The sequence below is a fragment of the Excalfactoria chinensis genome, chromosome Z (assembly GCF_039878825.1).
Source record: "Excalfactoria chinensis isolate bCotChi1 chromosome Z, bCotChi1.hap2, whole genome shotgun sequence".
Classification (NCBI taxonomy): domain Eukaryota; kingdom Metazoa; phylum Chordata; class Aves; order Galliformes; family Phasianidae; genus Excalfactoria; species Excalfactoria chinensis.
The window spans coordinates 19,871,175-19,889,081 of record NC_092857.1 but is presented as its reverse complement, the minus strand read 5'-3'; the positions used below and the strand labels follow the sequence as shown (position 1 = coordinate 19,889,081).

At 37.0% G+C, this 17,907-nt stretch overlaps 1 protein-coding gene across 2 annotated transcripts; it reads left to right on the top strand.

Annotated features, from left to right (window-relative positions):
* Nucleotides 1–8: 8 nt before the first annotated feature.
* Nucleotides 9–17,696, top strand: TRIM23 (tripartite motif containing 23). 2 transcript variants are annotated; one of them, XM_072359644.1, is made up of 11 exons: nucleotides 9–167; nucleotides 523–685; nucleotides 7,501–7,622; nucleotides 8,440–8,718; nucleotides 9,282–9,464; nucleotides 10,019–10,234; nucleotides 11,238–11,372; nucleotides 12,357–12,486; nucleotides 12,603–12,713; nucleotides 14,118–14,242; nucleotides 14,576–17,696. In XM_072359644.1, exons 1-11 carry the CDS (start codon nucleotides 24–26, stop codon nucleotides 14,753–14,755), a joined length of 1,788 nt encoding a protein of 595 aa, XP_072215745.1. In that variant the 5' UTR covers nucleotides 9–23; the 3' UTR covers nucleotides 14,756–17,696. The 2 variants fall into 2 exon arrangements, with proteins under 2 accessions (XP_072215745.1, XP_072215746.1); XM_072359645.1 differs by having other exon boundaries at nucleotides 14,121–14,242; nucleotides 14,576–17,690.
* Nucleotides 17,697–17,907: the final 211 nt, after the last annotated feature.

Below are 17,907 nucleotides of genomic sequence, written 5' to 3'. Positions count from 1 at the left end.
CTCCTACCGCTGCGGAAGAGCGCATGCGCCGCGGGCCGCTTCCCGTGGGTCCGCTGTGCTCCGCCCTCTCAAAGATGGCGGCCCTGGCTGTAAACAAAGCTGCGGCCGGGCCGGACGGCAGCCGTGGAGCTAGTAACAGCCGGGGTCCGACCGGCGCCGCCGTGAAGGTGAGGCGGGCTGCTCGCTGCTTGGCACTCTCGAGCTTGTGGTCTGCCAGTGCTGTGGCGGAGGTGCCTGCTGGGCCCTGGAGGAGGCGTAGCGAGGGCTCTCCAGAGTTTCCCTGAAGCGGTGTGTGCTGGGGACGCCGCTGCGGTAGGGCCTCGCCGCTTCTCCATCTCACCGCGGGGCTCCGGTGAACGGCTGCGAGGCGGGAAGCGTTCGGGGAGGCCCCAGGTGGGAGCTGAGCCCCAGCTCCTCACGGGAGGGCTGCTGTATGCTGCGTCCGTTGTTTTTTGTTTTGTTTCGTTTCGATTTCCCCCCCCCCCAGCCTGGAAACAGATGGTATCTTTTTAAAAATCGTAGGTTCTCGAGTGCGGAGTCTGTGAAGATGTGTTCTCTTTGCAAGGCGATAAAGTTCCTCGGCTGCTTCTGTGTGGCCACACTGTCTGCCATGACTGCCTGACCCGGCTTCCCCTTCACGGCAGGGCTGTCCGCTGTCCTTTTGATCGGCAAGTTACTGAATTGGGTAAGAGTGCTTAGGTCGGAATTTGTTAAGACCAGAACAGAATGGTTAAAAGACTAGCAAGTCTTCTAACAGGAAATGTATGAAGGCTAATTTGAGTTTGTAGGCTGGCAGTGTGTGGTATCAGAATTTTTACTGTCGACAGTTTTGATTTGGCTGAAAATGGATGAGAAGGGGTTGGTACAGTAAAATGCATGGCTATATAATGTGTGTGGATAGTACACAAAACCAAACAAGATGAACATGCTAGTTGTATTTGTTTTGTAGCATTCCTTCTGTACTTTGGAATGCTTTTTTTTTCATTGAGAGGAGTGATAGAGATCTCATTAAAATTAGGTAATAAGTTTTTATGTTCTTGAATATAGGCTTGCAAACATCTTATTTGTAAGCCCTTGTTTACAAAGTGACTGGTCTGTTTTAAGTCCCTGTTTAATGATTCTTGAGAGGATATCAGTTTCCTGTTGTCCTAAACATTAAGTAGACCATACAGTTACGTAAGTTGTTTCTGTGTCAAACAAATTTGCCTGGATTCAAGATGGAATGATAACAAACCTGTTTTAAAGTATATGGTAATTCTAAGAGTGATACAACTTAAATTGACAGGCTGTCTACAGGAATTTTATTACTTTAGAAATGTGTCTCAAGAGAAGATCAGATACAGTGTTTATTCCATAGCGAGCGTTTATTTCAGGCATATGCTAGTGATTGTGTATTCAACATAAGAGTTACAGAGAGGACAAGTTACTAGAAGAATTTGTGTCAAGGTTAACTTGTGAGCAGAACTGTCTGCAGTAGCTTTGAATAGCACAGTGGATAAAAATATCAGGATGGCCGAGAATCCATGGAACAGGAGATATTAAATGTAGTAATGCATGAAATGAATGTACGATTATCAAATTAGCATGAATAAGTATTTACTTTGAAGTGATAGTCTGCTAGAGGAAGAGAAATATTAAATGGAAACAAAAACTCAGAAGAACCATCAACATGATGCAAAGGAGTTCTGTTTGTGATAGGAGAGGTGTGGATGGTATGTGATTGAAAGAGTCTCACAGTTTATTTTTTTATGTGACTGTACATCTGTTCAGGGTTTATATATGTATGCTTTAATAGGGAGTGTGTGTTAGTCTTGCTGTTGTGAAACTTCAATGTGAGCCAGCTTGTAAAGTATCTTGTAAATGGGGAGCAGAGCTTTTCATTGTAATGGGGGTGTTGTCACTCTGTGGCTCTTACTGTGTGATTTCTGCCTGACAATTGGAAGCATCCTATAGTAATTTTTATTTTTAGTTTCAGATTTAACCAAAAACTAAGTTTCTTCATCTTATGTAACAACTAGTGGTTTCTGATGGAACAATGTGAAGTGTTAAATTTCTAAAGAAAGCTAGAGGGAAGAAAAGCTGAAGCTTTCATTTCTAGGGTAGTAGGCTTACAGCTTATTGGATAGTTCTGGAAAGAAGGATGATATGCTGTGACCAGCTGTTGCTCAAAAAAAAACCAAACAAACAAAAAAAACATTTTAGCAAAACAGCCTGAGAGTCAAAGCACTTCTGTGAATGAAAGTGTTCTGCCTGATGGTTTGAAACAGAAGAGGGTCACAGGCACATTTCATCTAATCTGTTCTGCAAGTACTGTCTCAGGAAATAGTGCTTACAGCATTTAAAAATATGGTGTATTATGGACAGCATCTTGTCGTGAACTCTCTTCGAGTAGTTTGTGCATTTGTTGTCCTAACAACCTGTTAGTCTTCCACTGTTAGTTAAATCTCAGCTGTGGTTCTGTTTCCTTCAGTGATCTCAGGAGTGGAATTGGGAAGGAGGCATAGCAACCCTGCACCTTATAAAAGCAACTTCTGGTTCTCCCCTCCCCTCCATTTAAGAACCTGTTAGGAAATAATCTCTATTCTGCTTTTTAGTGAGTTAAAACTCAGGCAGCTCATCAGTAACTAAATGTAGATTATAAGACTGCTGTCCTGGGGAAGTTCTGTTGAAGGAAATGCGGAGTAATTGGGGCAAAAGGCTGCCTGTGTTGAACAAATCGTTAAGTTACTAACTTCAGATTTTGTGGATGCTTTTAAGCTAGTGGAATTTTAAATTATACATGTAAGCAGGTAGAATTACTTGTTTTTCCTTGTACTTACTACTATCATTCAACTCTACTGTTGTGTAGAGTACTTATTCAGAGGGACTCTTAAGCACTTTTCAAGAGATACCCAGAGATTTTTAGGAAGGATATCTTTTCCCCGTTCTTATTTGGGAATTTGGTTTAAATTTGCTTGACTGTATCTTCTAGATATGGAAAATGAACAAAATACTTTTAACTCTGCCTTCTCAAACAGTCAGGATTTCAGAATATGTAAAGTCTGCAAGTAAAAATTGACAGTAAGACTTATAAAGCCTTTTTTCTTCCGAATACTCAGGTTTGGGAGAGTAGGCAAATCATTTCTAGCAGCCTTCTTTCTCTCTTCTTCATGTACGGGATTGGAGTTTTTCTGTGATTAGTTTTTTGGTGTGTGTGTGTTTTTATGTGAGATGTTTTAGTTGTTGTTTTCCAAAATACATAGACCAGGGAATTTGGGGAAGTATATGCAGATGTCACAGCCTTTTGGAGGCTGGCTTTTTCACTTTACCTGAGCAGCTGTGCTATGGAAACCTTTCAGAGTTTATGGGTCAGGTGAACTCTTCCTGCCATCATCATGTTACAGAGCTTGAACTACTTTCTGTCATTAAAACTTGTTCAACTAATGTATTCAGACTTCGGTGTACATCACGGAATCCATTCTGTTGGCACTTTTCTTTTGCTGGAGTGCTAAGATAAAACCTCAAAACATTTTGCAAGAAAATGTGGCTGTAATTTAATACTCCTTCTGCTTTGTTCAAGTATTTAGATGCAGGTGGCTCTTTTATTACTCCTGTTATTTATATTTTTTTCCCCCAGACAAGCTTCATGCTTTTGAAAATGTTATTTGTATTGCTGGCAGGAGTCCATCTTAATATCTTGAATAGCTCAGTCACTGTCTCATTCCTGGCAGACATGCTCCCTGCTAATCATGTCTTAACTCTTCTTTATAGAAGAAACAGTCGGATTGTGTGGCAGTTTTGTAATGGGCACAAGCATCCCTTGTAGGCATGGAGATGAGATCACTAGACTCTTTTACACTTGTGACCAAAGCAGAACTTGAACTAAAGTTTAAGAGGCTAAACAGATATGTTTATGGAACTTGTCTTTCAGTGTTGTTTTTTTATTATAAAGTATATGCTGATTACACAGCAGTTGTTTAATATATTTAGTACAAAAAGCAGCGAATAAGCTTTTTCTCAAATAATGTAAACTTTGATAAGTACTATTGAAATGCAATGTGATCTTCTATAAGCAGTGCATGTTCTATAGGTGCTTATTGGTTATAAATTCTGCTTTAATAGATTAGTTCAGATGTATTCATGTAAGTGTTGCCTGTTCTTTGTGTTTCCAAGGTTGCCAGTGCATGTATAAGCAAATTTCAGCATTGATTTCAAAAAATCAGAGTGAGTTTGTTTGTTCTAAAAAGTTTAAAATTTGAACTAGAAAATAGCTTGTAAGACAGAATAGCTACACGTATAACTTTCATGTAAGTTAACTGCTTATTTTCTGACTTGACTTTCTCTTTGTGCTAGCTGTGGAAGAGGAGATGATTAAAATTAGATACTAGAATGTAAACAAGGGGAGTTCATTATTAAGGAAATTTTCTTGGCTTTTTAATTTTTTATAATTAACATAGAGGAGTTTCATAGTGTACTCTGTCAAGATTGAACAGCTTCTTCATCTTTCAGCCTTATCCAGTATTTGCTTAAAAGCTAAGAAAATGTTTGATAAGTTGGTTTATCCTTTTGGTGAGTGTACGTCCATGTATATTCTGTTATTAATGGCTCTCTGGACTAATGACCCACTGGATTTTTTTAGAGGTACAGAAGTATCAATATTCATTATACAGGTGTGCTGTTAATGTGCAGGTACTTTCCTGTAGTAACTGAAGTTACATCCCATTTTAGCATGGGATGGCGGTACTCTGAATGCTGTAGTAGAGAACTGTCCAGATACTTTTCTGTAATTGCTTTTTGGGATTTAGTATCCAAAAGTCTGTCTGGATGGAGTGCTGGAAAATCCAAGCTCTGTTTACAAACTGGGTTGGCAAAGTTTAGATTCCTAAAATGGGTATTCAGTTCTGGTTTTGTTGTGTTTGTTTGTTTGTTTTGGTTTTTTTTGTTGTTGTTGTTTTTTGGTTTTTTTTTTGTTTGTTTGTTTTCAACTTGTAGTGAGAGATTACTTTTTCTTGCTCTGGTTTGGAAAAACACTATTATACTGATAGGAGTGCTTATGCTAAAAAGTAATGAAGATGACTGTGCTTGTGCTAAATGTAGATGTAAAAGTTGTAAATAGTGGGTTTTGTTCACGTTCTGTTTTAAAGATTGCTGAGGCCTTAAGCTGAATAGTGGTAATTCTGCTTGCACTTCAGAAAGTTTCTTCATTGGAACTGGTAACTGCAGAGAGCCGTGTCGTGCACTTGCTTTGTAGCAAACTTCATTACCTGGGAGGTGCACTTCCAGAGACAGGAGATTTGCAGGCTGCTGAAAGTCACATACAACCCAGCCCCGATAAGCAGTTGTTTTTTCGTTTGTGTTTTTTTTTTTTTTTTTTTTAATGTACACTAAGTATTGCTTTGTACAGGTTGAGGGAGTTGGAGGAGAGAATTGCATATACATGCTCCCATTTACAGCTACAGGAAAATAGTTTCCATCAATTTATCTGTATTGTGAACTCTACCTTTTATCTTTGGTAATAATAGAATATCAGAATAATAGTAATGTCTGTGGGGAAGTGTACCTAGAAGGCAAAGTTTTGAGTGTTAAAACTGTAAACAGTGCAAAGTGGTAAGAGCTGGAAAGTGGATATGTCGATTCCTTTCCACATCTCTCTTCAGCGGTGCTACAACATTGCTGCTCTTCCTTTTACTAGAAAAATCATCTCAAGAAAGCTGGGGGTATTTGTTTGTTTACAGACAATTCCAGGCAGCAGTACCTAACCATGCAGTGCAGCTGTGCTCTATGAAACAGTACAAATAGAAAAATATTGGCAGGTTGTAAAAGCACTTGTATGTATTTTAAACTAGTTTTAAGTCTTAAAACCAGTCTCGTTTCATAGCTGTGAAACAAATGTATTGTCATTATTCTCTTTTGTATTATTATGTATTTTCCTTCAAAAGATTTGAAGCAATACATTAAAATTGTGGTATGTTTGACTATTCTCAGTGTTGAAGGGAAAAAAAGTCTAGGTTAGTTGAGATGACATCTGAATTCCAGAAATATGCAGAGGGCGTACAGTAACAGTAGCAGGAGACAGCTTTTTTTTAGTTCATCAGGAAGGTGCAGATTTCTTATTTTGTCCCTTCCAGATCGGAGACCATTAACGAGTAGTTAAAACCTGTTCTTGTGTTGGTCGTATGCACTATATATGAATAATATCATTAGCGTGAGTTGTGACTCAAACTGATTCCAAATTCTGCAGTAACAAGGTTACAATTTAGGCAGTAGAAATAGACAAAAGTAGATTAGCCTCTGAATTTAAAACAAAAAAATGGTGGGAATAGCTCTGTCATTCTAGAACTTTGTAGTGAATTCCACACAAAACTCCTTTAAAAAACACAATTCAGCTCACCAAGTTTCCAAGGTTTGTAGTCATGAGTCAGCAGTGGTAGTCAGCCTACAGCCTACTGCAGTTAATCAGACGTGACTCTCTAGATGTTGTATATTCAGACTTTTTGTACTTGGTCTTTGAAAACAGTAAACATCCCATTTGAGGACTGCCCCATAGCGTCCTTCGGTAGTATGTATTATTAGCTTTTTATTAGGTGTTAATACTCTTAGAGTCTCCAACATAAAGGAGACCTGGACATGCCTTAGGGAGTCAAACAAAAGGCCACAAAAATGATGAAGGAACAGGAGAGCCTCTGCTCTAAGAAGAGGCTGAGGACTGCAGAGTCTGTTCAGCTGGAGAAGTGAAGAGTCAGGAGGATATTGGTTTGAATGAATACCTGAGGGGAGGATGCAGAGAGACAGAGTCCAAGCTCTTCTCCATGGTGCCCAGTGTTAGGACAAGAGGCTTCGAGCACAAACTGGAGCACAGGAGGTTCCCTCTGAACATCAAGAAGCACTTCTGTGCTATGTGGGTGACAGAGCACTGGCATAGGTTTTCTGGTATATTTGTGTGGACTACTTCTTGGAAATCTTCAAAAGCTTCCTGAATGTTAGTCTGGACACCCTGCTTTGGATGTCTCTGCAACATATGGAAGTTGACTTCCAGAGGTCCTGTCATGTAGTTCTGCACACAGGTCCTTCTTTCTGAGTATTATTTTCATTTCCATTCAGTTTTCTGCTGTCTGCAGTAGGTATTGCATCTTCTGATTCAGGGAGTGTGAGGTTAATGTGAGCTTCCGTTAGTGCAGTAGAAATGTTAACTATACATAGTTAGGCAAAATATATTAAATTTCATGATAATTATACTTCTTATGGTCTTTTGTTGTTAGTTATTGCAGATTATTTTACAAGTGGCATTTCTTAAGTAGGGAAAATTTGCGTAAATAGTAAATAAATCCATGATGGAAAGAAGAAACAGGATGGAATGGTATTGTGAGCTGACACTAGCAGTCATGGTTCCTCACTGGAATTATATGTCCTTTTTAATGTTAGTTAAAATCTTGTCTGTGGTTTGTAACGTTCTCATTATGTTATTTGCTTGTGCATTTTATTCCTATCTCCTTACTTTATTTAGTTCTTTCTCAAAAATAGGAGATTCTGGTGTCTGGGGATTGAAAAAGAATTTTGCTTTGTTGGAACTATTGGAACGGCTGCAGAATGGGCCTCCTGGACAGTGCGGGACAGCAGAAGAAGCCATTGGTCTATCTGGAGAGGTACGGATTTTAAAAAAACTTTGTTACATTTGTGTAAAAATATCATTAGAGAGAAGAAAATTTTCTTGGCAAGTGTATTTGCATTAATAAATTTGTTTTCTTTCTGCATCTAACATGAAGATTTTCAGTAATTACTTCATAATTTAATTCTTATGTGCACTAACTAAATCAGAGAAGTTATTACCAAGTGTGTACATCTTCCCCTTTTTTTAGGCTTTAAAGATTTTTCCAGAGGGTTGCTTGTTTGAATATTTTATTTGTAATAATTTTAGGATAGTTTTCTAGAACTTCCTAACATCTCCTTTTATGGACTTTGAAAACAGCTCTTTTTTCTAGGTAGTTACCTTTTATAGTCATTCTGTATGACTGTGTTGTATAATAGTTTCTTTACCAGAAAGGACTGCTTTGAGCAGCTTGGTATTAACAACTGTTATGAACAAAGCATGCAGTGTAATTTTAGGAGCAGATCATCGTTCTGGGCACATATTTTTCTATTGGTGTTTTGTCTCTAACTTTCTCATTCTTCTTTCTGTAATGCCTATGTTAAAGATTTGTCTTGAACCTGAATTACTTTAGCCTCAAAAGCTCTTCTGCTTCTGCTGAAATGTACATTTAGAGAGTCAATGAACCTCTCAGTCAAAACCCCCTAGAATAATATTGGAACTTACTGTTAGGGAAAGTGACTTTTTTATTGTGGTTAAATAACAAGAAGTCAGGTTTTCAAAGTAGTCCATATTGGTGTCAGGTCTTCTGATTTTTCTGCTGTTGCTGGTATTAAATATTAACAATTTTGGTTTGTGTTGGTGTTATTTTTTAGAGCATCATTCGCTGCGATGAAGATGAAGCCCATGTTGCATCTGTTTATTGCACTGTTTGTGCCACTCACCTGTGTGCAGACTGTTCTCAGCTTACTCATTCTACAAAGACACTAGCGAAACACAAACGTGTACCTCTTGCTGATAAGCCTCATGAGAAGACCATGTGCTCCCAACACCAAGTGCATGCTATTGAGTTTGTTTGTTTAGAAGAGGATTGTCAAGCCAGTCCTCTCATGTGTTGTGTCTGCAAAGAGTATGGGAAGCATCAAGGTCATAAGGTACTGCTGAGAATCTGTTTCTAGCTGTGCTATGGAATGACTTACATATTATTTATCCAATTTAAGTACAAAAGGTTATCAAGAGAGGAGAGCAGAATCTTGATGTGCCTTTATAGAACTACCGTCATTATTTTCTTTCCTTTTTCGTTTTCATTTGGAGAACTGCCACAATAAAAGCTACAAGAAAAGCAGTTATGGTTAAGACTATGTTATTTGTAAGTAAAGGTGTTCTGTCCCTTAATTTGATGCTTTTCAGATCTTCTGACAGTATTATATTGCCTGTTCTGAAAGTTGTTATTCATCTTGCAGTTTGTTCACCCAATCAGTTGCATTCCAACCTTCCTTTTGTGTGTTTTTTAATAAGTAATTATAGTAAACAGGCAAATTTGTTTGTACTCATGTAATTGCTAGATGCCTGTCTTAGTTGTAGAATAGTATGTAGCTTCTAAATGATGCATTTATGTGATTTACTTTATTCATATAGTTTGTATCTAGTACGACGAAAGAGATGGTTAAGGAAAATATTTATGATTGATCATTGGTATGTTGCTTTTAATTAATAGCATTCTGTCTTGGAACCAGAAGCAAACCAGATTCGTGCATCCATTTTAGACATGGCCCACTGTATAAGAACTTTCACAGAAGAAATCTCAGATTATTCCAGAAAATTAGTTGGAATAGTTCAGCATATAGAAGGAGGAGAACAAATTGTTGAAGATGGAGTTGGAATGGCCCACACAGAACATGTAAGCTATCTTCTTTGTTGTTGTTTTTTTTTCCCTGCATATGCAGAATATTACTGATTGTAATAACGAATGGGAGCTTGGAAGGTTGTTTTTAAGCTTTTAACAAATGAAGATCTTTTTTGGTGGTAGTTAATTATAACATACCTTATTGCAATTACATCTCAAGGAAGTTCTTGGAAAACTATATGTAGGCTTTATAAGACAAAACTTCAAGTTCTTATGTCTACTGAGAGATTGACTGCTGTCCCAGTAATAAAATCTTGTTACTGAGACAACAGTTGAAGGCAATCTTGTAGTACGTGACAAGGTTTTTAGTCATCATGAATGTAGAGAGTCAGTAGGGAAAGAGGTGTAAAAGCTACTTGATTATTGAAATAATTTATTTGAGATCTTGACCTTAACAATGATGAGGCTGTCTATGTAAATGGGACTAGAACAGTAAGGTAACTAAGGAGACTTGAACGAAGTTAAGAAATATGAATAAAATGAAAAATACACTTGTACAGTCATGTGGTGTTTTTAATTCTCTTGATATCTTGACTGTGACACTGTAGGTACCTGGGACTGCAGAGAATGCTCGCTCATGTGTCCGAGCCTATTTTTCGGATCTTCATGAAACCCTCTGTCGTCAGGAGGAAATGGCTCTTAGTGTTGTTGATGCTCATGTGAGAGAAAAATTGATTTGGCTTAGACAGCAACAAGAAGACATGACTATCCTGTTGTCACAGGTTTCAACAGCTTGCCTTCATTGTGAAAAAACTTTACAACAGGTAGGTTGGCAAGTGAGCTGTAACGTCTGGCAAGAGAAAGATAATGCAATGTAAGTTTAGGCTACAAACAAAAAAGTTAGGTGGTACTCTGCATTTTCTTTTATAGTTTTAAAACTGTAACTATATGAAATGAGATTGGCCAAGTCCTCCAGATGCTATAAATTCTATGGCGTGACTCTAGAGTAACTTCTGGTTGATTACAGGAGAGGTTTTTGGAACAGAGGTGAAACGGAAGGAAGAAAAAGCCTGTGGGATTTGTGGGAAGGATTTTATAGTTGCAGTTGCTAACGGTTTTTTGAAAATGGTTATGGTAGGGAAAGAAATGGTTTTATACTAAGTGACTTGCTCTTGATCTTTGCACTTGCAGTATGGATAGTTCAGTATCGGATTAAATGTGTGAAGAAAGTGAATGTGTAAGACTGTCTGATGCAATATTCTCTTAATGATAACAAACACTAAATGGCATCTGTAATGAATTGTATGAGAAATTACTTCATTAGCGTGTTACTTGCACTTCAGAATTTTAATCTAATGTCTGATTGCTTTGTCAAATGTACATTTAACTGCAAATCTTTGTCAGCAACATCACAGTACTGAAAATCCTTTTTATCAATTGTGTCACTATGTGCTGTGAAGCTGCAACTGTATTTCAGCTGATGATATTATGTGTGAATGATGTAAATATTCTAAATGTTTAATTTTACTCTGTTTTATAATTTATATTCTTTTACGTGCAGGACTAAGAGATCAAGGAATAACTTTTTTAAAAGCACAGAATTGTTCGGTATCTACTGGTACTAGAGAAGAATGACAAAACCTAATTATCTAAGTACTTTTTTTTTTTTAGTTTTTAAAGTTTTTCTGTAAATATTTCTTTACCTAAAGTATTTGTTTAAAATGAAAGTTTTAAGTTTTCTTTCCAACTGTTGTGCTTACGGTTGTTTCATTCTGCTAAGTAAATTACGAAGAGAAAGTTATGCTTTTGTGGTTTTTGTCTGTTTAGGATGACTGCAGAGTGGTGCTGGCCAAACAAGAAATTACAAGATTGCTAGAGACGTTACAGAAGCAGCAGCAACAATTTACAGAACTTGCTGACCATGTGCAGCTGGATGCTAGCATACCTGTCACTTTTACAAAGGTATTTTTAATCTCATGAAAAATGAAAACTACTTAATTTATCAAGTGCTAGATGTGCTTTAAAGGAAAGCAAAGCGGAAATTATGTATCTTCTTTACAGTGCTCTATTTGTTTCAGCAAATGTAGACAGTTCGACATGAAGTTATCACAAGATGAGTGCTCTCTGGGGCAACAAAACCACTCTGTTATAATTAGTACAAGAAGCAACATTTAACATTGGCTACACCAGTAGTTTTGTTTGAAGATCAGCTGCTTTTCTTCAGAGATTTAGGTCAGCATTCATGAATTCCAGAAATACTGGCGGCATCCCTGATTTGCCAGTACGTGCTCTTAGACGGTGTTCTCTTGAGAGATTTCATGCCATATCCTTTTGGAAAACAATTATTTAGAGTTAATTCATTGCACTGCTGTTACTTCTGCAACAAGTACCTAATTCAGAAGTGGTGTGTATATGTTTTAAATCATTACTTCAGGCAGTGATCTGAGATAATGTTGCTGTTGTCAAGTTGTAAAAGATTGAAAAAGGCTTGAGGTGAAGAAATATAGCTGTGGAGCTTTCAGCAGTGGAATAACACTGTAGGTTACTATTTATTTATTATTATTATTTATATATGTGTTACTATTATGAGGAAACATAATGGAAGAGTTACTAAACTTTTTTTCTCAGGTCTGAGAATTCTAATTGCTATGAGCAGCTTATTCTTGGGTCAAAGACCCATGGCAAAAGAACCTGAAATATAAACAAGCATGAGGTTGGATGGCTTTCTAAAAGACATAAGTTGGGCAGAAGCTGCAGGTTCACTACAGAATTCACTGGACACTGTGGTCTGTGTTATTGCTAGAGGTGATTGGATGATGACAGTGCCTTGTACTTCTGGAGTTCATCCACTTAATCACTACACAAATAGTGAGAATGTAAGCATCTTACCCATTAGGAAATTCAAGTCAAAAAAATCCTTAACTTTCTGTATGCTGCTTCTTGCAGGACAACAGGGTACATATTGGACCAAAAATGGAAATTCGAGTTGTGACTCTAGGATTAGATGGAGCTGGCAAAACAACTATTTTGTTTAAGTTAAAGCAAGATGAATTCATGCAGCCAATTCCAACAATAGGTTAGTCATAACAATTTATATGTAAGATTTTTCTGAATGTTTTATCTATCTGTGGAATTTGCTTCTTTTATGTTCATGTAGAACAAGATTATAAAGTTTGAATATTTTTAATTTAGGTTTTAATGTTGAAACAGTAGAATACAAGAATCTGAAGTTTACTATTTGGGACGTAGGAGGAAAACACAAGTTGAGGCCCTTGTGGAAGCACTATTACCTCAATACCCAAGGTGAGACTAATAGAACTTCTTAACCACATTTTGTCTTTTAACTTATATTTCAGAGCCAAAAAGATTATTAATAGAATACTTAACTGTTAAAAAACAGTTTGTCTAGTGCAAAATACAGCTGCTAGATTCATGAGCTAAATATTTTAATCCAGTTGTTTATTGTGATAGGGCTGCATTCTGCATAAATCCATCAGACAGTTCATGGAGCCAAACAGAATTAGAATCTAAGGCTTTGTCTGACAACAGGCAAGGTGCAGTGTTCCAAAGTTTGCATAGTGAGAAATTGTGCTTGCCAGATTCAGACTTTAAATAGCACTAGAAATGAAAATGCTTGGTCTTTAGAAGCCTCTAGTTGGCAACTTTAAAAAAATTCTACAGTTTTATAACTTCTTACTTGGTATCGTGGACTTCGGATTCTAGATTTCAGAATTAAGCAGTTTATTAGTAAACTTCATTATAAGTACTGCTGACTTGAAAATTAATGCTGTCCTTCTATAAGTGCTCAACAATTATTTTCCAATTTAGAAACAGATTTCTCTTCATGAATTTGCTGTGAAGTGCCTGAAATACTTAGGAGTGACAAGCACTGATTTTAAGTGTTTTGTTGTGTGTATTACTTAGCTTTTATTACCAACTTCAACACTTTCAATCCCCTCATCTTTACAAACTTGGAGACATTTAACTCTGGGTTTCTGTTGTCCTCTTAAAACTCACTTTATAAACACCAGTAGCTATGACAGCTTTGAAGAACTTAAATTGGGATGAAGGAGTAAGCAGTTAATTTGGTGCATATCTGCAGTAGGTTTTGTTTGATTTTGGTTGTTTTATTCATTTTTTTTTAAATTAAAATAGAATGAGCTTAAATTCTGTCCTTTAGCTCTGCCTCTGAACTCTCCAGTTTTCAGGCACTGTAATTAACCTCTGATGTATAGTAAAACTTACTGCTGATGTGTTGGGTCTAAGGAAACCATCTCCTTTTAGTGTAGCCCATAGCTCAGGAAAGCATTTGACTTTACAGTTTTTACAGCTGACTAAGGCAGATTGAAACACTTGTGTGGGAGTCAGTTGAAATGAATCAATAGTTTGAATGGAGATGCTCAATCCTCACGACTTAAATCAGGTTTTAAACCAAAACAGTTTAAACATCAGACTTTGTTAGACTAGACTAAAAACTGCGGAGTTTTTCTTTTCTTTAAGATGAATTGCACTTTTTTTTTAATGACTTATATAAGCATATATGGTATTTCTCAGTCTTCCTGGACTTGAAAGGGAAGTTGTGTGCTGCTGAGAAATTTGACATAGAATACTGCTGGGGGGAAAAAAAAAGAAAGTTGTAGGTTTCAGCTGACTTTTTACATACATTTGTATACAAAGTGTAATGTTTGTTTTATTTCTCTTTTATAGCAGTGGTGTTTGTTGTTGATAGCAGTCACAGAGACAGGGTCAGTGAGGCACACAGTGAACTTGCGAAGTTATTAACAGAGAAGGAATTGCGGGATGCCTTGCTGTTGATCTTTGCTAATAAACAGGTACTTGTTTTTTTGTTGTTTTTTTTTTACTCTTCAGTTTATGAAATTCAAACTTTCTGAATCCTTTTCTGTAGGAAGGGAATGCTTATCTGAGAAGGATAAAATGTACATGTTCTTCTTATGTTTAATTTTTGTAAAATAAACGATACTAGCGTACTTTCTAGATTCACTATGCAGTTTTTGTTTTATTATAATGTGTAGAAAACTTGTAGCTGTTTGACTTTCATGTTTGGAAAGCTTTCATGCAATCCATAACCTCAGTCTGAGCCATCAGTGAAAAATCCTTCAAACATATCTCAGAAGAGTAATTGAGTCTGTCTGATTCTGTTGCAGGATGTAGCAGGTGCACTTTCAGCAGAAGAAATTACAGAACTGTTGAGTCTCCACAAACTCTGCTGTGGCCGTAACTGGTATATCCAGGGCTGTGATGCTCGAAGTGGTACAGGACTTTTTGAAGGACTAGACTGGCTTTCAAGGCAGTTAGTGGCTGCTGGTGTCCTGGATGTGGCTTAATTTCAGAGCAGATAAGTTTGTAGGTTACTGTTTTGTTTTGTTTGCATGATTTAGGATTTTGTAACCAAGTCTGCTGTCTGAAGAAGGGACGACTCTGCGGTTACAGAAAAATGTAAGAGTTCATGCAAGACTGGATAATTGTTTCAGTAAGCTTGTGCAGTTAGTCTTTTTGAAACTTGATATGTGTACAAGTAGTGAAATGGGATAGTTAAATGAGTGCCTTGAAATTCTTTTTGGTGGAATTAGCGTGTTAAAATTTTAAATCCTTATGAAACATGTTATAATTCATCGAATAATCATAAGAAAGTTACTGTAGTTAGTTGATGTCAGAAAAATTTTGAGTGATTCAGAAATGCTTTCTCAAGAAACTACTCCAAAATTCATAGCAAGCTATTAGAATAGCCAGCTCTGGTTGTGAGCCAGAAACAGATGATGCTTCTCTTAGATCTAAGAAAGGCATTCATCTGAAGCTTGTGTTGAAAATTACATGCAGATATACTGCTAATGGTAAACGTGTCCTGTATTATTTTTTAGCTTCCCTGTCATTTATTGTAAGGAAGCATAACAGGGCAAAGAAAATTGAGAGCTGGGAAGTGTTGTAGTACGATGCAGCCAGGTGGCATTGTTTAGCTGGCTATTTCCAAGGGGATTTTTTTTAGTGCTTTTTTGTAAATGTACACATGATAAATTATTTATGGATAGAACAAAGTGATATTAGATTCAAAATGTATTGTGAGTGCTTGAGGATGTAATCTGCCTTCAGAGATTAATTTTACTCCTCAAGAAGTCAAATGAAGTTTAGAAAAAAAATGACAAAACTCACATCTTTTTAAAGAAGTGTGGTGTAATATCGGCCCATCTGTGTCCTCTTATGTAGAAGTCAAGCCTCCAGACTAAGGTAGTGGCCTTTGCTTACTAAGTAGTGTGATGGAAAAAGTGTTCACTAATTACAGCCTTTACAAGATCAGATGGCAAAATATGATGGAAACTTTCTATATTTAGATGAATTCTTACTCCATGTTCCACATTCAGCTGTTGCTAGTGTCTTCATTTTCAGCAGACAGTCGTTCATAAGCTCATGAAATGCAGGTGTGACACTTTAAATTTAGAGAAGGTTATGTTCACTTCGTGGCATCTTCCTTTTCTGCAACACATACAATTCAGGTAACAATTTATTTTTTTCTGACTGATATTCATTGAAGAATCTCCTGGCCTCCTCTTCTAATACGCAGTCACTGCTGGTTGAAGAAACCATGCACATGACTCTCTTCATATCGGTAGGAGAGACAGAAAGAACAAAGCCAATAGATCAAAACAGGATAGTGTCACTTCTTTTGCTGCAATTGAGGTGAATAGGAAGAACCAGGCAGTGGAAGTGATCGGCGTTGTTTCACAGGTAGGTAGGAGGAATTTTCTGTCACAGTGAAAAACACTAACCAGTGAACCTCGCCTGGCAGAGAAAATTTATTTCACCATCTATGAATATGACTTTCTTGATATTATTAGCAGCTTAATGATCTTTTCCCACTACGTACCTTAGGTAAAACCAAGAATGTATAAATAAATAATAAAGTATACTTGCACTTTTCTTTGAGAGGAAGCAGTTAAAGCAGCTACTTCCACATAATGACATTTGTCCTTAGTTTTCTCATTTCTTGTATCTCATGTAAATAACGTGAATTGTAGCTTCAGTTTAAGCAGGTCAAATGACTTGGAATAATAGCTGAAAGAACACTAAGCTTTAAAATAGAAATTTCTTAAAAGGGCTTCAGTGCCTGTGTAGGTACTGAGAAGGGGTAATAACTCTTTCTGCAGATAACCTGATAAATCTAGAAATAGTTTACAATGGGCTGAAGGATGCTTTTCCAGCACCAAGCTGAAAATGATTCTCCTAGTTCTTGCACGGTATGCTGCTGGCTGCTCTTGACTTCAGCATCTGCTCAGCCTGCAGAGCAGTTTCAGGTCTAGTTAGTGCCGACTGTCCCTTCATAGCTCTCTTTTTCCAGTACGAACAAGTTCTGCTAAGAGTGGTAGATCCCTTTTTCTGGAATACAGGGAAGACATCTGTTATTTAGAAAAACTTGAACCTGTAATTTTGTTATAGTGGGCACATGCCAGTTTTACATTCCCTTTGAACTCTTGAACTGTGATTCTAAATCACTGCTTTAAGATGTTCAAAGTGATTGGTTTGTGAGTTGTGTTCTTATTTGTTGTTTTGTTTTTTTAAGTGTATATTTGAGGGCACAGGAAAAATACTTGTACATCTTTTTGAGCACAAAAGATTGCTTGCTTGTGATGTGTGGAATACTACCATAAAGTGTTTTTTAGTGGAATTTATTTAAGATGACTTCAAGTAACTGTGAAGGTATTGCATTTGTCTGTGAACTCTTGAGTGTAAACTGGTGCACTAAGAGGTTTATCTGTATTATAAGTTAATAAATACTATATATAAACTGCTTCTGTTACAAATTTAAGCTTGTTTCACCAGTTCTCTAGAACTTGAGTTTTAGTGTACTGACTTGCGCAGCGGAGGATTCTCTCAACTAGAACTTACTCAAGCATTGCTATGAGGATTATTTGAAAAGACTGATTAACACTTTGCGGGGATTTTGAGTTATTTGTGAAACTAAGCGAATGCAGCATCCAGTGACAATGTTGTGGCTTTCCTTAAAGAATCTTGGATCAGTGATAGTGTGCTTAGGCTAACTGGAAGAACCATGGTTTGTCCTATCACGTGACGTGGTGATACCGTATGCATCTTCAAGCTTATTGTGGATTGTGTGGTATGTGAGGATCTTCTTCTGAGGTAGTTTAATTTCTGAACTGTTGGATGTTACCTAAAGATTTTTGAAGAGAAAGGGCTCTTTTAATGGAAATAATTAAGACTGAGTTGCCCAGAAAAAAAAGTGATATTTTTTTTCAATAAAGTTATCTAAAACTTACGGAGATCTAGTTTTCTTTTAATAATAGGGGTGCACTACAAGACATTTCATATACTGTAAAATTCTCATTTGATTCCTCAGTATACCTTTCTGTGTCAGTTTCCCTCCCTGGGATAGCAGTTTCCAAAGGCTCTGAATTTGATTAGCATGCATTACATCACTGTTAATTGTTTAAAAAACAAACAACAACCAAAACCTATTACAGTCATA